At 34.1% G+C, this 22,889-nt stretch overlaps 1 protein-coding gene across 1 annotated transcript; it reads right to left on the reverse strand.

Annotated features, from left to right (window-relative positions):
- On the reverse strand, positions 6,336 to 21,930 carry LOC109347501 (small RNA degrading nuclease 5). Its single transcript, XM_019587388.1, has 14 exons — positions 21,714 to 21,930; positions 18,838 to 18,894; positions 18,697 to 18,762; positions 16,649 to 16,782; positions 16,457 to 16,569; positions 15,236 to 15,364; positions 15,081 to 15,148; positions 12,847 to 12,906; positions 12,111 to 12,166; positions 11,299 to 11,359; positions 10,923 to 11,190; positions 8,598 to 8,779; positions 8,210 to 8,505; positions 6,336 to 6,621 (listed from the first exon to the last, which is right to left on the reverse strand). Exons 1-14 carry the CDS (start codon positions 21,816 to 21,818, stop codon positions 6,498 to 6,500), a joined length of 1,719 nt encoding a protein of 572 aa, XP_019442933.1. The 5' UTR covers positions 21,819 to 21,930; the 3' UTR covers positions 6,336 to 6,497.

Below are 22,889 nucleotides of genomic sequence, written 5' to 3' on the forward strand. Positions count from 1 at the left end.
AAGTGGATGGGGATGAGTCAACTCACCCAACAATTTATTTCATTAATGAATGGTACATCTATATATATCCACTTTAATAAAAGGAATTTAGAGTTAGTTGGCAAAAAAATGTCTGTTTTAGGTTTGTTTTTTGGTACAATTTTATTTTTGTTTATAATTTATATTTTACATACATATATTTAAGTTGAATAAAAAAGGTCATAAGATCAAAATATACTGATCGCCCATTTTCTAAATAACCTAACCGTTCTAGAGGTTTTCAAATGTCAAATTAAGAATACAAATTACCACTTAACAATAATTACATTTAGTTATTATATTTTGGAATAATTATGAGTATTTTCTCATGGACAATGAACTAATCTATTTTTGGTATGTGTAATTATCTCTCCTAACAAGTGCTACTCTAACTATTATCTCTATAAAATTAAATCTAGCATTATTGATTGTAAATGACAATCACTTAGAATAATTTTTATATATTTTATTATTTTAAATTTAGGATATATAATTTTTATTTATAAAAGTATTAATCTAAAGTAGATCCAATATTACTTCAAAATATATAAAGAATACAAAATGTAATAGAAGATTTAAAAAATGGTAGGAGGATTTAAGATTATTCTTATAATATTTATTTTTAAGTAGGCTATTAGTATATATAAGATTTTTTTAAGTTTTAGGGAATATCTATAATAATTATATTTTAACATTTTAATTTTAATTATATAAGAAATACAGTTGTTGAATAAAATAGTGTAAAATTAATATTCATATATATTAATCTATCTTCTTTATACTAATATATATCATACTTGCAAATTTATGATATGATGGATTAAGGGGAGTAATTGATAAATATGAACCACTCATATTTGTATCAAATATTATCAAGTATTTAAATATGAGAGGAAGCCTTACCTTGAATATGATAGATTGAGTCTAAAAAATTATTAAATGACATACAACTATTGTCTTAAAGGTTTTACTTTAAGATATAATGTTTCACTTTTCCATGTTTGTTCACTTTTCTCATAACCCTAGGAGACTCATAGTCCCTTTACATATAAATATCTATAAATTTTATATTTTAGTAGTGTTGCAAGAGATGTGACAAATTGATCAATATATTTAATATTATTGATTAATGATTTCACAAATAAAATTTATATAAATTTAGTTTTAAGAAATATAACATATATTATGAGTGATATTGATAGACTTATTTTGGAGAGATAAAAAGATGTAGGTTGAAAATGTAAATTATTAGTAAGGGTAAAATATAAGAAAAATAAATATTGCTGAATAATTGTCAATATATAATATAACATAACATAATATGGACATTCTTTTTATATTATTTTTACTGTTATTTTTATCAATAGCATTTTGAGAAACACTTTTGTGCCTTTCAAACAACAATTTTCTCCAACAGATTGAATTTTTAATAGTAATAATTTCATAATAAAAATTAATATAGGATAAAATTTTAAAAATAAAAAATAATTCGATGATAAATTTTAATTTCAGAGAGATATTGTGATGATATATTTGATAAGAGTGATATTTGGATGATAAAATTGTAATTTTAAAAGATATAATGATAAAATTAGATTTAATTTCAAAATGATAATCAAATGTGAGACATGTAAATTATTAGTAAGAGTACATTAAGAGAAATTAAACCTAATTTTTGTCATCTAATAGATATTGTTATTAATATAGTAAATTATACTAATATCTCCACTAGTTCTATGGAAATAACACACCATCCATCCATTTTATACCTACATTTTCCATGATGTAATTGAATTAGAAGATAAAGAGTTTAGTCAAGTCTTGGCTCTTTGGGCTAGACTCACTTTCTTATGTTACTTTGATCTATGGTCATAATCAACTACATTCCTTCCTTGTTTACTTCTTTACAGTTTTTGTGTGGAGTTGAAGGCACTATATGGGTATGTTGGATTGTCTCATCATCTATGGAATAATTTAGGGATAGCAATATCTTTAGGCGAACAAACTTTGATCAGTTTGTGTTGTTTTCTAGTTGTTCTTGCATCTCTCTTAATTGTTAATGGTTTTTAACAAACTTTGAACAACCTCTCTCTTAATGGTTTTGTAGCTCCATGGGTTTGGTAAACTATAGCATGTTCTTTCTTGGTTTTTTACATTGATATTAACTATATTGTCATACTTTATCACACCTGAGTTTATCATGTAGTAGAAAAATGCATATTGGTCTAACTCTTGAAGCCTAAACACATAAATACATAAATACATGTATATAAAATTCTCTAGCGACCTTAATTTGAGATACGAGTTGCCACTTAAACCTTTATATGTCAAATTTTATGTAAAGTGGTATTTAATTTTGTCCAAATTATAGTCTGCTTAGTCAAAGAATATATGGATTTTCTTTGTGAATGAGTTGGCAATCCAGCAAGAAGATGATAGAAAGAAAAGAAAGCAAGTATTAAATAATACCTCTTTGTTTATTGAATTAGAACGAAAGTATATGAATTACAGTTAAACGAACCTACTATCATATATATACAAGGATGGAAATAAAATTCTACCTAACTAATACTCAATTAATTATGGCACATGTTAAATATGGCAATTACATTGAAAACTTGTGAAATAAGTAACATAAGAAAATAATTGATCTAGTAAGTTGCATATGCCATGGCCTGATGCATTTTTAGTTGCTTAGGTCAGATTGGCACAATCATGGTCTGATGTGCACTCATGCACCACAGTCATACTGGAACGATTGTGGTCTGGTGTGGTTTCATGCATCAATGTCAGACTAGCACGGTCATGGCTTGGTGTGATTTCATGCGCCTCGGTCAGACTAGCACGATCATGACTTGATGTGTGGCTAGGTTTCTCAATCAGAATGTATCGATCATGTCTAGATCTGTGGCTAGGCTTCTCGGTTAGGATGTCCCATCTTGGATCGACCACGACTGTAGCATCATTGGCCAGGATGTCCCATCTTGGCTCGGCCACAATTATGGCTTCCTTGGTCAAGGTTGGCCATCTTGGCTTGGCCATGTGCCTAGGCTCTGGTCTGGCTTCGGCATAGATGAGTTTGAGCTCCCTCCTTTAATGAGGCCCAACTTGGATTGGATAGATGTGTAATCTTTTGCTCCCAATGGCCTAGTTAAAGCATCTACCAATTGAAGACGTGAAGGAATAAGGAGTAATTTGATCTTACCTTGGTGCATTTTTCCCTGACTGTGTGACAGTCAAACTTTACATGTTTGGTTCTTTCATGGAACACATGATTTGTTGCAATGTGAATGGTTGATTGATTATCACAGTAAAGCAAAGCAGGGAAGGAAAATAAAATTGCAAATCCTGAAGTAAATATATAAGTCAAGTTATCCCACAACTAGTTATGGCCATTGCCCTATATTCTATCTCTAAAGAGCTTCCTCAGATGGTTTTCTATTTTTTAGACTTCCAAGATATAAGGGAAGTATCAAGGTATATGCAATACCTTATAATAGATCTTCTAGTGTCTAGGCATGTTGCCTAGTCACTATCACTATAGGCTTTTAATTTAACAATGGAGTGATTAGAGAAAAATAAGCCTAAGGAAGGGAAACCTTTGATGTACCTGAGGACCTTTAAGGCTGCATTATGATGAGTTATGATAGGAGTAGCCATGAATTGGGCTAGTTGTTGGATAGAGAAACTATGTCAGGTTTAGTATTTGAAAGGTAAATCAGTCTTCCTATCAGCCTTCTATAAGTGGACAGATCATGGAAATTGTCACTAGAATATTGGTATAGGTGGCTACCACTTGACATAGGGGTAGATGAGGGTTTGCAGCCAAACATCCCAATATCTGAAATGATTTCAAGGACATATTTCCTTTGGTTCATGGAAATGCCACTGCTATTCGTGGCAATTTCAAAACCTAGGAAGAACTTCAAGTTGCCTAAATCTTTCACCCTAAAGGATTTGTCAAGGGTGATATTTAAATGGGTGATTTCATCCATAGTATTTTCATTGAGAAGTATATTATCTACATAAATTAGAATGACAGTGATAGAGGTGGGATAACTCCATTTGATGAACATAAATTTCCCTTGGCTTTGTGGTATCCATTCTTAATGAGAAAATTAGACAACTTTACAAAGATTATCTACTTGCTTGTTTAAGCTCATATAGAGACTTTTCAAACTAGCAGACATGGTTTGATTTGGAAGTAGAGATGCCTAATGGGAGAATCATGTACACAGTTTTCTTAAGGTCCCCATAGAGAAAAGCATTGATAACATCAAGTTGCTTAAGGGTCCAATTGTATATGGATGCTAAGGCAATGGTAAGTCGTCTCACAATGGTTATTTTGGCTACAGGGGAGAATGTTTCAATGTAGTCCACACCTTTTGTTTGGGTATAACCCTTAGCAACTAACATAGCCTTATGTCTCTCACTTGAGTCATCGGCCTTGTACTTGATTTTGAAAACTCATTTGCATTCAATAGGGATTTTATCATTAGGTAGGTCAGTAATAGCCCAAATGTTGTTTTCTTGCAGGGCACTTAACTCTTTATTTATTGCATCTTTCCAATAGGGGATTTTGGTGGCCAACAAATATGATCTTTGTTCTATTTGAGAGGAGATAGAAATGACTCTTTTATGATAAGTGTGGATAGGTTATCATAGGAGAGGTAAGTAGCCAAAGGATATTGTGATTTAGAGACTAGTTGGGTGTTCTGGAGAAGAGAACAATGATAATCTTGAAGGTAGGTGGTTGGCCTAGAGGTTATATTACTTTTTCTTATGGGTGGAATGTTGTGATTTGAAAGGGAATGATTAGTTTTATGTGTCTATGATTAAGGTGGAAGGTCATTATCATCAATAGGGGCATGACTATTATCATTATTCTAGTAATGATTTGGGAAAATGTCATCATATACTCTATCAATAGATGGGTTATCAGGCATAAAGGGTAGGCTATGGTCAAGATCAAGGTTAGGTTGTGAGTGGTATGGGAAAAGAGATTCATGGAACACAAAATTTCTTGTTATCTTTAGGGCTCTAGAGTGCAAATGCATGACTACATAACATTTGACCCACTGCTTATATCCTAGGAAAACACACTTAACAACACGAGGATCAAGCTTGGTCCTAGAGTGAATTTGAATGCTAACATAGCATAATGACATAAATCCTTATAATTAGGCTGTTTTTTGTATAGAACTTCATAATGGCTCTTTTTATGTAGTATTGGAGTAGGTAGAAGGTTAATCAAGTAAGTGGCATGCTTAATAGTATAAGACCAGAAAATCTTAGGCATGTTACATTAGATCAATAGAGTTCTAACAATATTCAATAAATGTTGGTGTTTTCTCTCAACAACTCCATTTTGTTGAGGTGTATATATGCAAGAGGTTTGATGTAGAATTCCCTTGTTGGCATAAAAAAATTCATGAAAAACTCTGGGTCATTATCACTCCTCACAGTTTTGACTATGATGGAGAATTGTGTACCAATCATGACTGAATTATTGTAGAAGATGGGATATCTCAGCAAGAGTTTTGATAAGATAAACCCAAGTAAATCTAGAACAATCATCAATAATGGTTAAAAAATATTTATGGCCATGTAAAGAAGGTATACAGAAAGGGCCTCAAATATCAATGTGAATTAACTCAAAATAAATCAAAGAATGCGTAATAAATTTCAAATAAGTAGATACTCAAATTTATAATTCATATTCATAATTTACTCAAAATTCACATAAATAAACAACTTTAAGTCTTTAACAAATTCAAAGTCTAAATTACAATATATCAATCCAAAAGTATCACTTAACAACCGCAAAATATAAATAAATGACACAAGTTCACAACTCACTCTACAAAACAAATAAATTTGGAATTTTAACATTTAACACCAAGGAGGCAAAGTTGTCTCATCGAGATTATATTATTGCATCAAATCCTATCTTCAGACAGTACTCAAGATTACACAAAAGTCACTGAGATTACACACGAATGTTAAGAACCAAAATGTGTAATCTAAATATGCCTTGAAAACTTATGTATTGAAGTGTTGAAGAAGAGTTAGAAAGATGGGTCACCTTGTAATGGGTTTTTCAGTTTTTTTTTTAAAAAACAAATGTATATAAACCGACCGGTTTAGTCAAATGTATACTTGGCCAGTTCAACCTCTATACCGTACCAGTTAAGAGTCCAATTCGCCAGTTTTCCTGTCGAACCGGCCGGTACAGTACAGTTTTACATCATTGCAAAAAAGGCTATCAACTAAGGCCCCATTAATGCCCATAAAACTAAAAAGGTCAATGGTACTCGAAAGGGATTAGTTCTGTGGCCAGAGGTGAGGTAATACCATTGGTACTACAAAGAAAAATACAAATATTCAAAGAAGCATAATCATCGTTACATGAAGAAACTTATCTCAAAGACATAAGGTTATCAAGAATAATTTCAATCCATTTTGTATTATAATAACACTCAATGCTTTACACCTACAAAACATAAGGCTACTTCAGCTCGAGCTTGAAGCTCTTCCAAGATTTCAACAATCTGTTCTCGACAAAAGTTACTTTCACTCTCCTCAGCAAGCATTCTTCTCAGCCTTCAAAGAAAAATTAAAGTTAAAAAACCAATAATTTTAAGGAAAAATGATTGAACATAGGTTAAAACAGTACAATCTAGCTTTATAAGTAAAATGTGGGAACTTAGTCACATGGATGAATAAGTAAAATGTGGTAGCTAGGTCTAGTGCAGAAGCTGAATTAAGAACAATGGCATTAGAAACTTCTGTGTTCCTCTGGAAGAAGATTTTATTAGGTGATCTTAAGTATGAAACTCCTATGAAGTTGCTCTGTGACAATAAAATTGACCATTAACATTGCATACAATCTGGTTCAGCATTACAAGAGAAAACATGTTCAGATAGACCAGTACTTCAACGAGGAGAAGCTAGATAGTGGATTAATCACCATAGCTTATGTTCCTCTGGGGTCACAGTCACAGATCACAAATGTGTTAAATATAACATTTAGTTATTTCCTTTCAATTGATACTCTAGTACACTATCCATTGCTACTACCCTCAGCCTTAAAAAGAGAAATCAGTTCATAGATATTGTCAGAAAAAGCTCCTAGACCTAACCTTTCAATCTAGTCGGGCACAGACAATTTTACTGCAAATCCTTGATGATAAAGGGCAATCTAGTGCACATGACTCTCACCTAGTGGAGTCTGGGTAGGATGGAAATATGCAATCTAAGTTCTAACCCTGCAAGCAGATCAACAGTTTCCAAAATATGCAATCTAGTGCACAAGGCTCACCCTCTGAATCATTACTGATTTCTAAACTAATTTAGCTAAAAGTTACGAAACAATCATTGCTAATATATTTTGAAAATTCAAATAAAATGGCATCAAATTTTCAAATTGACAGGTATGTGTAAGCCTTGAAACGTGAAATATATCTGTTCCTCACCTGAATCCTCATATGTCTAATTACCTCAATTAGTAAGTTTCAATCAGTAATGTTTGTCAACTGGGATCACACTGGAGTTGGACTAACGGGTATGCACCCATGAACTTGTGGATGATCACATGGGAACCCAAATAAAAGATGTGTGACTTGATCACCAATCATCGATTTATTATAATACTTAAATGAAGGTCAGGGCCAGAGGATGGGCAATCAAATTTGTTGACAATTTTCATTATCATGCCCAACCAAATTAACGTATGCAAATCATTGAGTCCAACATGAACAGAGGATCCACCATTCACATTGGAAGTAAATAAAATAATAGTAATCCTCCATTCAAATTTGAATAGGATTGACTGAACGTTAGCATTTATACAAAAACAGAAACTTGCATCTACACAGTTGAGGAGATCAGGTATATGAGGATTCAAAAAGGGAGGCCCAGTGTACGAGGCTTCCACTTTGTGGGGCTGGGGAAAGTAGATGCACACAGTCTTACCCTCGCAAGTGGAGAGGCTATTTCTAGGATTTGAACCTTGTGACCTCATAGTCACTAAGCAACAACCTTACCGTTGCATTGTATATGAGGATTCAATTGTGAAGAATTACATCATTACAGGGACAAACTATAATTAGCTTCTACATTATCAAACTGTAAACCAGTAAACCAATAGTGAGGTAGAATACTTGAATATAAAAATGGTAGGGATATCTACCTGTCGACAACTGCTGTGTCTCCATGACCAGTGCAAATTATCAACATGGCATTAGTAGGCAATGCCATGTACAGTTTATGAATTCTAGCATCCATGTGAGCCAAAATTTGCTTCAGTTCGGCAGATGCACTCAACTTGAAGTCTTTACCTTTTGTCAAATCCTTCTGGCATGTAAGTAATGCCATCATCTCTGCGAGTCTTTTATTCAAGATCTCTGAATCTTCAGCTTGTTTCTTTAAGTATGATTGTAACTCTGAAAACTGAGTCCAGATAAAATGTACCTTGTCATTCTTCACCTAAAACAGCAAAAGGGGCACAAACAAGACATAAAGCATAGTTATAATCAGAAAAGAGAACAATCACAAATATAGCTAGGCGTGACATCTACCTCTTTGCTGGTCTTTGCAAGTGCATCATCATCAGAGGTCACCGGAATTGAATGAGACGACTCAGAGGCATATCGTTTTACAACAGATATATTGTCAATCAAAGAGGAGGTTTTGCCAGACTTGCTCAAAATGGAAAGGAGTTTTTTTTTCATAAAGGATGGAGGGGAACCAAAGTCAGGCCCTGTTTCAAGAGTGAAGCCAAAAAAAAGCATGTCACGGAATGTATACTGACACCAGTATGGCAAGCCAAGTGAATATAAAGGGACAATACAGAAAGATGAAACAAAAAACAAAACTTTTTGAACAAAAAACCAATTATTTCTTTCCCTGCAGACTCTCTACTTCAAGGCATTCATCATATATATATGATAGCCGAATGTACAGCTAATAAACAAGCACAATTAGAAATAATAGCATGTGACTTTCTGTGAAGGTAATTAATAATTAGTTTATAAAAAATATCATTAGAAAAAAAGAGAAAAGTACAATGAAAGTGGATAAGGCATCCTCAGAAACAAAACAAAAAGAAGCAATAAAACCACATGCATAGAGCACTAAAAAAAGCATGTTGATCCATCTGTGCATGGTTTAAAATTGCGGTCAGCAACGACAACCATGATTGTTGCTGCAATTTTGGTAATATCAGCTACTGCACCATGAACACAATTGAGGCTATCAGCCACATTTTCTTGTCAGTGGTTGCAATTTTAGTAACACAAATAACCACAATCACATGTCACAACTATAATGCATGTCTAACAATGAAACAACAAGGACCACTAAAAAGCCATGGATAGAGCACCAAAGAGACCTCAAAAGAATAACCCCAACAGGAACAAAGTTTCGGGTAAAAAAACAAGTGAATAATAAATATACCATTTTAGCCAACGACACCGAAGAACAGTGTTACAGCATTGACAGGGTATGGCCACAGAAATTTTGCTTCTTTACAAGAACCAAAACCTTTATATATTGGTGTGGAGAAATTTATGCAAAGCAGATCCAAGACTTTACAAAGATCCCAAACAACCTATTTCAAAGACACTTCGCCATTGAACAAGCAAGCAAAGCACTTTACCTACCAGTGTAGTTAGTCTAGATACAAGACCCTGTTTATCGTCAATTTAATTTCATTCACCACCTTATTAGCAATGAGAGTAGCATGAAAAACTTGCCTACCAAAAATTGAAGCACTTTGATTCTCAAAAATAGATCTCCTAGAAGCTAAACTTTTGTTAAGATCTTGTGAATTTTAGAAACCAGCCTAGCAGGGAAAAATTACTTCACTTTTCCTAGCCTAACCTTTTAAGGAACAAGATATATAAAAGTAAGGTCAAGCAGTATCCAATTTTACCATTATGGAATAATTCAGCAAACACACTAAATAGATCAAGCTTGACAATATCACAACAATTTTGAAACATGCCAAAAGTAAAGCCATTGGGATGAGATGCTTTGTTTTTCCCCAAACTAAGAAATAGTCCTGTTGATTTCCTCAAAAAGATCTTCCAACCAAGGATATTAAAAGCGCACACAAAAGTGTTGAGGTGTGCGATTCAACACTTTTGAAATTGAATAGCGAGTAGGCATGGGCCAAAACTTGTTTAAGAGATGTAGTGCGGGCCAGGCTTCCTTAATAAAAGGGGTAAATGAGTGGAAACTAAGCCCCACATTGTCACCTTACAATAAGATATGGAAAAGCATCCTCCCCAACTGATCAAGTGAATATTACAAAAGTCAAGCAACACTAATTACTTAACAAAGAAATGGCAACATATTGTAATTTATTACTTTCTTATACATTTTTATTATAAAAATTTCTGATTCTATAATGTAGAATGAAAGGAAGTACCAAAGAGGACATCCACGATACTTGAGTCAAACGAACTTAAAAGGGCATAATTCATGCAAAAAAAACATTGTTCAACTTCAAAAAAAACTACATAGTCTAATGAGCACAAATCAAATCACAACAAAAATAACAAATAGTTAAGTTCATAAAAAATCACATAGTAAATAGACCTCAGAAACAAAGTATCTTTGATGTCTCGCTACTTGAATCTGTAGCAAAAAAGAATCTACTTCAAGGTAATGCTCAGCAAAAAAAAGACAATTGTTTCAAACATTAAATTAGAACACACTCATTTAGACGCGTACACATGATAATAGCTCCCAGAAAATATGATATATTTAAAGCTAAAGGAATCAACTTTTCTGCTTTCAAAGATTATAAACTGAAACCACATATTTTACTCCACTGTAATAGATTTAATAATGTCCAACACAAAGCAACCTGCAATGATGAATTAAAAAGAATTACTTGCCATTCCGGATCTTCAATAGTGCCAATTCCATGGTAGCTTTAGCATCTTCAATGCTGTCATGTCCATTCTCTGATTGCTGTATCTCCCTTGAAAGAAATCTCTTAGTCAGAACCCGTAGAGCAGTTTTATGAGATGCTCCTCGTGGGTGTTTGTATAATACTGCTGTGTCAATGACCAAATCATGAGATATCTTCAACGCTAATAAGTCATTTTCCAAAGAATGCCCAACAAGGATAGTCTCTTTGTAAACCAGCTTTAGAAACTCTTCCTGAACATGGGAAGCAATTGAAATAAATCAGAAAAACAGAAAATTTCAACAAATGTAGGTTAGCAGAAATAGAACAAACGACAATCAAGACACCTCAACTAACACAACCTGAATATCTCTCAGACTTGTCGTCACCCCATCTAACATCTCAGACGTTATTCCACTAAATCTGCACATGAAATAATAGCAGCTGATCATTTTGATTCAAGGCCTAAGAAGAAATAGAAGACAGATCGTATGGGGAAAATTTCCACCTTTACTTTATTCGTTTTTTTGGTCAACGTGGAATATGTTTATATTATTGTTGTTGAAAGCCTCATGCATTGGGCCGCCCTTTTTTACATGGAAAATGTTTCTATTTTCTTATTCTTTTTTTTTTACCATTTTTGCTTTTGCTTACATTACAAATTGATTAACATAGCCCAAAATAGAAGATTATCATCCATAAGTCTTCCATTCTGTTTGGAGGGTTTCTAACACTACAAACAAGATAATATTTGCATCCTTTTTTAATCTGTTTATTTCATAAAAGTTTCAACCTCTTATCAAATGGAAACCAACAAGACATATATATATATATGCAGTCAAACAATAAATAATAAGCCTTTTTACAAGATGCAGCATTGAGGTGAGTGTCTCAGCCCCATACTATCACCAACCGAAGGAAAAAAGGAAGAGAGAAATGTTACAAATATAAAATTGATCCTATACACAGACCACTGATAGTCACCCTACAGGGCACATCAGCATAAGGATTGGAGAAAATCATTATAAGCAATCAGTTATCTTTTAGAAACTATCTTATAGGTAATACAGAAGATACCGAAACATACTAAAGATCAAACAATTTTACTATAATTTTCAAAATTAATAATGAACCTTTTTACGTAGGTTGTCTAATAGCTTAAACAACAGCGCACCTGGTATTGTAATCAGTAATAGCATTTGATGGTTTAACCAATTTATCTATCAAAACCTGAAAATAAAAAATTCAAAGTTAGAAATATTAGAAAATAAGCTATCAATGTGCAAGTGAATATTCATACTCTGAATGACCAAGTCACCAGAATTGTAAAAAGGTTACTTTAGGTTCATAAAGATTGTACTAAGACAATAATCGACACTGGTCAGAATCTCAATATGATACCAAGAAGGACAGCACAGTACATGAGGCTCCCACCTTATACAATATGCGTAGGATAAATGTGTACAGCCTTACTCCCACAATGGGTTGTTTCTAGTATTTGAACCCAAGACCTCCCAGTCATAAGGCAAGCAACATTGTTGTTGCATCCAGACTCAATATGATTGTATGAAGTTTTTTAATGGGAAATACATAGAGCATCATTAATAATAAAAAATAGGTTCTTTTGTAGGGGCCAAAACACAATCATATCCATGAAGCCATAGGTAACATAACAGTTTTGATACTAAGGGTGCTCAGAAAACAATTTCTTCCTAATGGAAGAGACATGCCAATTCATATGTACCAAAACCGAAATAGTATTCAGGAAAAATAAATACAAAATAAAAAAACATTAGATTAGTTATAACAATTTATAGAAATTTAAAAACTAACAGTCATACTTCCTAAAATCAGTAAGAGATGCATTTATTATACGAAAGTGGAGTTCAAAATATAAATTCGGTCAATACCTGTCCTTGGACATCCACTAGAGTAACTCTTGTCAGTTCGAAACCCTCGCTTGTTATGCACTAACCAAAAAAAATAAACAGAGACTGATCATGATAACACAAATATAAAGATATTAGTCATATAAAAATATCATAACTACTGTAAAATGAAGTTCCAAAGAATTATGGGTCCTGTGTTTCAATGAAACCTCAGTTAATATAAATTTCAGTTATTGCCAGCCCACTTCCATGGATGAAATGAATCCAGTACAACTTTGTTTTTTCGTGTACAACCAAAACTTGGTGTCAGTGGTCAATCCCGTCAATTATGAAATGGTGGCATTGTGCATTGAGATAAATGACTTCCAAGACAATGGAAAAAATTCAAATAATCAGGAAATAAAAACATTATCACTGTCTCATAGCTGTTGTCCAGATTAGTGTAGTCAATAGCACGCTATAGTGCCTCATTCGAGCCAGAGCTGCCACTGGCCACTACAGGTGACTTGTCGCTTATGTTTATGTGTAGTGTAGATAGCAGCTGAGATTTCAGCCACTTTTTGCCTGTCAGCCGCTATACCAATAATGGGAAAAAACCATATTCTCCTCATGTGTTCAGCCAGTGTTGTCAAATGGCGGCCATGGAGCGGTGGCGTTTTTTGGCCAAATAATATTCACTATTTCAAAAAACACTTCAAATGGTGACGTCCTCAATTGCAGCATTAGGACTGCCATGGTGATACGGCGGTGGCGCCTCATGGTGGAAAAGTTGTTGTTAATGGACTTTTGTGGGTTTCAGGTTTTCAAGCCCAATTATAGATTTTTCCCAAAAAATTGGGAAACCTAACTCGAAGTCATTTTCTTATGATTTGTTTGCTTCATCTTCGTTCACGGCAATTGCTTCGTATGTGACTTCTCTACTTCGTCTTCCTCGTTCATTTTCTGAAGTGGGTTTGTTTGCTTCGTACAAGGCATTAATGTCAACTGCTTTCCCTGCTCTGTTCTTCCTACTCTACAGCAAGCCAGCAACTGCTTTCTTCTTTCTTCATTCTCTGCTTCATTACTATTTTTTATTTTTTTAAAGGCAAGTTGGTTTTCTTCTTGATGTTATTCTTTCATTTTTTTCTCTATAATTTTTTTCCATATATATTATATTTTTTATTATTTTGTCAACCACCATAATAACATCCGCTATTTGCCAGCAACGCCACAATGGTAGAATTTTGGCAATCATCATAGGTTGCCATCCGCCATCGACAATACTGGTTTCAGCCTCATCTCAAGCAATTATGTCACTCTTCAAGTTAACCACACATTTTCCAGTGAAACCTGACAGCCAAAAGGTTTTCCAGCCAAGCCTGTTTTGTACGTTCGGCTCAATCTCGACTGCCATATCTTGAAGAAATCCTCTCCCTTTCTGAGTGGAAATTTATTCATAAATAAAAAGCAATGATTGTCATTATCTTTTAGTAATCGACTTTACCGTTCTACTTTTTAAAGAACTTATTCTTATTTTCTTAATCAGTAAGGTTGCTTGCCTTGTGAGTTGTGACCTGAAGGTCATGGTTTTAAATCCTAGAAATAAACTCTTCGCTTGCAAGGATAAGATTGTGTTCATCTACCATCTCTAGACCTTACTAGTTGGGAGCCTCATGCACTGGGCCACCCCTAATTGATTATCCTTTCAAGACTTAAATGTTCATAACACATAGACAAACATGAAGAAAATTAGTCTTTAATGTTTCATTTGTTTTATTAGTACTTATTTTTAAATGGATTATTTAGAGTATTATTTATAAATGTATTAAACTTTGACTACTCTTCTGTGTTTTGAGTTTCCACATGTATTGTAAATTATTTATATTAAATCGTGTATATTGGTATAGAGGAACACTATTTGCTATACTACTACAATGTTTTTAGAGTTGGCTGCTCCATACTGCTATTTGGGATCAACTAACATGGTCCAGATTTGATGAGGTTGTTAAGACTTTTAGACTTCATAATTGAAAAATAATAATCAATTGTTCTGCAGATTGGTAAAAGGTCCCTCTTAAGATTATGATGAAATTGGCAATTTGAAATTTTCATTTTCACACTACTACACAAATATTCAACAAGCTTATTGAGGAAGAAAAAATGAACAGTTTTTCATAAATAGAGAAACCTGATCCCTCACTGACAATCTAGATATCACCCAGAACTTAACTTTTGCATGAAGAAAACAGCAGTATCTTTCAACCAAATTGACTTACCATCTCACAATCAAGCGCCAACATCTCACAAAATGATCCCGGAGGAGCAGGCATAGTAGAAACAAAACCTGTACTAAATGGGCAAAAAGAAGTGTACAGTAAGCAAATTGTCATTAAGGTGAACATACGCAATTGGTAGCGAAGTCAAAAATCACCTGGCTGATTAACATAGTATCCATTCTCTTCCAGTTGTTTCTCTGTTAGTGTATAGTATGTAACGGGAAATGGTATGTCTTTCACAAGCTCCGTAAATGATACACCATCTGTATCACTACAGCTTTTTTCTGCATAAAGATCTCACATGTTTCATATAATGACCAAATCATATGGTCTAAAAGTTATATAAATGCTTTGAAAGGATCGTGTTGCAATCATATTTTGAACCAGCAAAAGAACATTTCCAATTAAATTGCTCCATGTGGAAAAAGCAACACACTAGAAGAAGGAAACTTCTATACTCTATCTTAATGTCATTATTAAAGTGAGAAGGGGAAAAACAGGAGCATAGAACAGAAAAGGGTATCATGGGCCTTCACGTGCATTTTCATTGTCAGCTTGAAAACTTTTTCCTTAAGCCACAATAATGGTGATATTAAATTAATTCAAAATTAAGATAAGACCAGGCATAGAATTAGAGCCACTGGAGTTTCACATATGAGAGTAAACCACAAGGGATGTTACAAGGCATATATCACTTCTCTAAGTAACTGTTGTAATTTCTTAACACTAAAAAATATAAATTAAACTAAATGTATCATAATAAATGAACAAAAGTGACTTTAAGCCCCACTGCCGAGCCAATTTCACTTGCTGACTTAAATGATTCCTCTCTAGGAACATGCATTTTTCCTCACACATAAATGTACATTAATCTGCAGCATGAACAAGCATGCGAACAACAACAACAACAACAACAAAACCAACCAAGCCTTTATCCTACTAGGTGAGGTTGGCTATATGGATTGAACGATGACATAATGTTCTATAATAAATCAATTTCATCGACAAAGCATTGATGAACAAGCATGTGAACAAACACACTAAATACGAAGTGATAAGTAAGCCATAAAATGAACCAAGCATTGCCAAGTGAACATCATGTACAATTAAGAATTTGATCTTCCCCCTACTCATAAGGAAATGTTACAGACAGACCACAAAACAAGACTGAGCTTAACTAATATGAGGACTTCCAGCAATATTTGTACTTTGACTGGGAGAGTGAAATATAAAAAGGAAGTTTAATAGTGTTATTGACTAAACAGAACCAAAGGCAATTTTCATCCATTCGCCTCATACAACTTATATTTAAAAGTCATATACAAGTCCAAATCCCCTAGCAAATGAAACTTATATAAAGGTTTGAAGAATGAGACCTTGTTGAGATATCAGAGTAGATTTCGGTATAATTGAACTATGTTGATCCCTCTTTCGTTTCAGCTTGCATGTTAGAAGTGCATCTACTGTCTGCATACCATCTGATATACGGCTAGCAGAAAAAGGGGGAAATTAAGTACAGAGACAGAAAGTTTTGAAGGAAATAAGAAGTAAATACATTTTCTACAAACCTAAGAGCTAGAAGTGGCCTTGGTTTGCGACATAATTTTTTTAAATTGGGAAGCTTTTTAGACTGCGACAAGAACAAAGCTGCATCCAGGCCTGGCATATAGAGCATAACCACTTTGGGAATAAGAGGTTTATTCTGCAAATCATAAGAATGCTGCATTAGTAGCTGTAGCAAAATACAAAGTAATATGCTGTACTACGGAGTAGAAGTTGAAGATCTGTTGCTCTATTTGTTTTTTATTAGGGTAGATATTTGATAGAGGTTGAGTCTCGGTGCAACAATAAGGTTGTTTGCCTTGTGACCTTGGAGGTCATGGGTTAAAATCTTGAGAAAGCCTCTTTGCTAGCGATGGTAAGGCTGCACACATCTATCCTTCCTAGACATCACTAGGTGAGAGCCTAATGTATTTGATAGCCCTTTATTAGGATACAAATTTGCTATAAATCGACAGGAATGATGAATTCTTTTTTTGGGCATAGGGAATAGTCAACAGGCATTTAATCTCTCCTAAAGAAGCTTAAGGACAAAAAACAAAACTTGTATTTTAGTTATACCAACATACTGAATGATATTAAGAACAATACTACTAGATTGCATAGTCTGTAACTCAGATGATCGTGAGAAAAAGAACGAACATGTGGAACATTACGCTGAAAATAATAGCAAAATAATAAAGAAACTCAGTATGACAATCAGTGAAATGGAGAAAGTCTGCGGTTAAGAATTCCTATGAATTAAATAAATACATGTACACAAGCAATTCAACAAAACCTTGTCTTATTCTATCCTATTCTTTTAAGTTGGCATTGTAGCAGGTTCGTACTGCTTCTGCTTATAGTCGCTCCTCTGCCATCTGGTACGGCAGACAACCCAAAACCCCAACTCCCAGGTGTCTGTTCTTTTTTTATTTTTCAACTACAAAACCTCAACCAACTACCCACCATCACTGGAAACCTATTACGGTCCAAGAATGTTCTAATAGTCACACGGTCGTCAGCCACCACTACCCACCATCACTGGAAACCTACTCTGGAGTAACCAGCCTCACACGCCACCACTCGCACTATGCTCTGCTGGCATGTGTAAGCCACCCATTGTTCATCTCACTTTAATCAACAAAAGAAAAGTTAATTCTTATGGATCACTGATCTAATGAAATTTGAATATCTTCTAAATGCTAAACCCTAAAATCAAATACATCTTTCTCTACCAATATTTACGAAAGCAATAACCGGCTGTCTTCTGCAATGGAGTAAGGAGCTCAATCATAGAAAGAAAAAATGTAGATCTTAACACTAAACACTATTATAAAACTTCTGAAGTTAGCTAAAAACAGAAGAAAAAATGTTAATCAAATAGTAATTGATCTCTGATAGAAACCTCTTGTCTATTAATTTATTAAAGAAGTTGGGAAATGAAACACAGAACTGCAGACAACAGAAATGGAAATTGCATTAGCTAAGATAAAAAATACAGAGTCAGAGACTGTGATAGCTCTTCAAGGGACTAGCTACTTCCCAAATCCCAATCTTCAACTAAATAATTTCCTACCCACTGTCCCCTTATCCTTTTCACTTTATCCAACTTCTAACTTAATCAGCACCCATGCCCCATCTTCCTGTGGGAAATTGTTACAATGTGAGCACACTTCATCTATCACGCTTCTTTCTCCCCCATTTCCTGCACACGCCAGTCCACTACAGGAGGTGTCTAAAAAGTTTCTTCTACTAAGCCTCAAAATACAAATTTGAACCCCAAATAAACAAGGGTCATTTATTCCATCAAGACATGCAGTCTATACTATATCGTTAATGCCTATCCTCCTGTTTTCAGTCAGATGCCATATTTATATAACCAATGTTGAATAGTACGCAGCCACTTAATGCCCCTAACTTAAATTGTGAAGGTAAGAAAAAGAGTAAGGTACTAACCCGCTTGATGAAAGCAGTTCAAAATACAATAAAAACCACTAAATAGTTAGAAATAAAATTTATTAGGTCATACACTCTGTTGCTAGATACTTGTTGAAATAAAAAAGATGATCTGTACCTTGATAAAAACCCATGATGGCATAAATCCTTCACCAAGCACCCAAGTCACAAGTCCTTGAACGTCCTGTCGTTTCACAACACAAATCCCAGTCATAACTAATTCAATTTTCAAGTTATAAACTGCTGGTTAAGAACCTACGTTAAGATTCAGAGTTGAATTATCTTCTGGTGACTTGAAAACAACATCTGCCTGGCCCTGCAAAAGCACAACAGATTAAGAAAATCCTCTTAATTAAAAACTAACAGAACAAAACCCCAAAAAGATACAAAGAAAGAAAGGATCACAAGGCACATTATACCAGAAGCCAGCTTAAGTTGCTATTAAAAAATCCTTGTTGTGCATGGCTCATAAGTGTTGAAGGAAACACAATGTGATTGTGATGAGTATCATGGTCGTGTTGGCCCCAGAACCCCAAGAGGCTATCTTTCAGAGGGATCTACGACTCGAGCGTGTTGGACACCACGGTCGTGGATCAGCACACGAATGGATACTCATACACATGGTTCCACGGGCTGGTCATGATGGCCAGCATGGCCGCAAATCGGCACATGCATAGATATGCAGTGAGTAAATGCATTGCAAGAGCTTGTAATCCTAATCTCTAATAATATATTTGTAGTTGCTCAATGCTCCCAGGGACATTGGGACAATTGGTCAAACCTCATTGATAAATCCTTGTATTTTGTCTCTTCTCTATTCTTCATACTTATTTGTTTGCTTGTTCCCAACAGTGTTATTGCAGAACAATTAGTTCCGAGCCACTAGTATAAGATGACTATTAACCTAAGTGTCAAATTTTTGGTGGAAAGGTTCAATGGAACTTTTAATTTTGAATTTTAACAAATGAGGGTTAAGGATGTGTTGGATCAACAAGGCCTTTCGAAGGTATTGCACGACAATAAACCAGCAGACATGGATCAACTGGAGTGGGATGAGTTGAAAGAAAAGGTTACGAGAACCATATGGCCTCAAGATGGAAGACGGTTCTAATTTGAAACAACATATCAATACTTTTAATCAAATAATTGCAAATTTACACAAATTTGATGTGAAAGTTGATGATGAAGATAAAACAATAATTTTGTTGTGCTCCTTGCCTAGTTCCTACAAACAGTTGGTGACAACCTGTACCCACAGGAAAGGCTCTATCAAACAAGATGAGATCACAATCACACTTTTGTCTCAATATCAAAGGAAACATAGTGCAATGAAAGGAACTCGAGGCCACAGTCTATATGTGAAAGGAGGTTAAGGGCATGGAAGGAAAGGAGACGGAGATGATTCTACAAAGGGGAAATAGTCGAAATCCAAGGGCGGACAAACAACATAGTCTTTTAGGAGCAAATAAATTAGGCATTATAAAAGGGAGGGTCCAAACAGGCACGTAGAACTGGAATGGGACGAGGTGGAGCATGAAGCTCTAAGACATGTGTTGACAATGTCTCTTTGTTGTTGGAGAATATGATCTTCTCTTATACGAGAAGTGGAGAATCCTTATGGCGTTTCTGTGACATCGTTGAAAAGGTTAAATAATCCACAATAGCACACAGGTATTAGCATAGATGCAAGGTGTGACATAGACAATGACATAAATGCAAAGTGTAACACAGGGATTGGCACGGATGCAAGTTGTGGCACAAACATTGGTTGATATTGATGAAAGGTGTAAGGTGAGTATAATCCTTAGCATGGAATACGAGTTTTTTTAAATATGATTGTTAGTACATGCAATGATGAAAGTTGATGAGGGTTTCCAAACCCTATGGTTCAGTTATGTTGAATATTAAAGAGGACAATTGTTAGTGGAATTTTGTAGATGTTCTATTGTGTTGAAAGTCTTCCTGGCAACAGATAGTTAGGCAGCATGCTCTGTTGGACAGCGGTACAAGTTTGGAGAAGGTGCAATAAAAGTTTGGAGAAGAGCATTAAAATGGCTTGTTACCCTGTAAAGGAAGAGCTCATGGCCAGGTGTTTTAGGTTGGCCTCTCCATGACAACGTCAAAAATAACTGAACACTAAAGGGAGCAAGCTCTCATGTAGAGAAAGTCCCATGGAGGAGCTAGTAAAGAGAGTAGAATATTCACTAAGGTGAATATTCACTAAGGTGAAAACCGATGCGTATATTCCCTAAGGAGTAGAATATCCACTAAAGTGGAGATTGTTATGCATGGCTCATAAGTGTAAAAAGAAACACAACAAGACCGTGGTGATGACTACGACCTTGTTAGCTACAGAATCGTAGGAGGCAATGTTCCATAGGGATCCATGGCTCGAGCATGTAGGACACCATGGTCATGGATAGGATCATGCATGAATACATAACGATCCATGAGGTGGTTGTGGCACTAGCACGACAATGGATCAGCACATATATGGATACATAGTTATGCATAAGCTTGTCATGGATCGGCATTCTACATATAGAATCTAGAAATTGTTTTATGAGCTTTTAGGACTATGTATAAGGTCCGGGTATAAGACTATATGTACATGTATTTTGTATACCTGAATTGAGCAAGAGCATCTACATGAGCTTGTAATTCCAGTCTCTAATAATACATTGGTAACCACTCAACGCTCTCGACAACATATACACAAATTGATCAAACTTCATTAACAAATCATTGTGTTTTGTCTCTTCTTCTTTATTCTTTTTCTTTTATTCAGTTTTTAGTTCTCGATGGTGCCGCTGCACAACAATCATACTACTCCTTATCTAAGCCCGGATGCACTTATGTGTATTAGCAACATAGCACTTCTGCACTAATGCATTTAAAGGGACAATATAACTGTGCACGTTGAGAACAAATCACATAACTACTTTACAAGTACTAACTACATCACATATATAAAAAAATTGACAACATAAAAGTTACACCAAAAGTGGAGGTTTTAGACAACCAATACAATGTTTATAAATTTATCAAATAAACAGTTTGATTTAAAAATTAAACCTAGATTCTATAACTTGAAAAAAAAAAAAAAAGTAGGAAAATGAAGTGATGAAAAATTACTTGGGGTCCATAAACATCGTAGAACTTGGTTTGTTTGTTGTTAGGTTTGGAATCATCTTCATCATGGTCTTCACTTTTCTCTTCAAACTCCGATGAGGATTGCATTCTTTCAACAACAGAACAACGCTGAATGTCTTAAACTACAGTGAACCAAAAACAGGGATTTGGGTGAAAAACAGAGTAAGGCGCCGGAACTTGATGTGAACCAAAGTACGAAACCAATGCCCTTACCACATTTTATATTCTTCTTATTTTTCGTATGATTATTTTTTATATTTCATTATTAATACCATCGATTAAATAGTAATATTAAATTAGAGTAGGGTTATCGTTTTATGAAGTTTTTAAAAATAAATAAAAGTAACAATTTTTATTAAGACTTTTAATTTAGTTGGAAGTGTCTTGTAATAAGAATATTTATTTGGATTTGGATTCTATTAGCTTTTAAATGTGATTTAATGGTGTTAATTAACATTTTATTTTAAAAAGTTTGATTAATATGGGCATTAATGTTATCTTTTATGTGACTTTTAGAAACATATTTATTGTCCCACTTTTTGTACCACTTCATGTATCATAATCTTTGATTAGTTGAAAAAATTATTTTAATTAAATTTATAATTATTAAATATATTCATGGTTAATCATATATTTTTTTTGTATGGAGTGGCACATTAGATGTGTCCCTTTACTTTTAAGTAAGATGATGTATGTGAGTCAATTGAGAACTTACATGATAGCTGAAAATTTATAAGTTAAGAGCCTAAAATTAGGAGCAGATAAGTTAGTTTATTGAAATAAAATGGTTTTGTAATATTAACTTATAAATTAGTTTAAATATGTAAAATGTAAAACGTAATAAGTGACAAACTAATAAGTCATAAGTCAATATCAAGTAACTTATCAAATATTAAATATTTACAAGTGGTGTTAAATTTGTTAAATAAGAAGGCAGGAAATGAGTGGACTAATAAAAGTCTCACTGAAATGTTATTTTTATTTACATATATGCTCCATATTGGAATGTAATTATTAGGAGAAGAATATATAATTTCTATAGGTATGGTGTACAAGAAAATACATGTTTACACTTATGATAGTATAATATAAGGGAGAGAGTTTAAAGAGTTACATGAGGGTCAAATTGTGGAAAATCGTGACACAAAGTGAAGGATT

Source organism: Lupinus angustifolius, chromosome LG05, assembly GCF_001865875.1.
Source record: "Lupinus angustifolius cultivar Tanjil chromosome LG05, LupAngTanjil_v1.0, whole genome shotgun sequence".
NCBI lineage: Eukaryota > Viridiplantae > Streptophyta > Magnoliopsida > Fabales > Fabaceae > Lupinus > Lupinus angustifolius.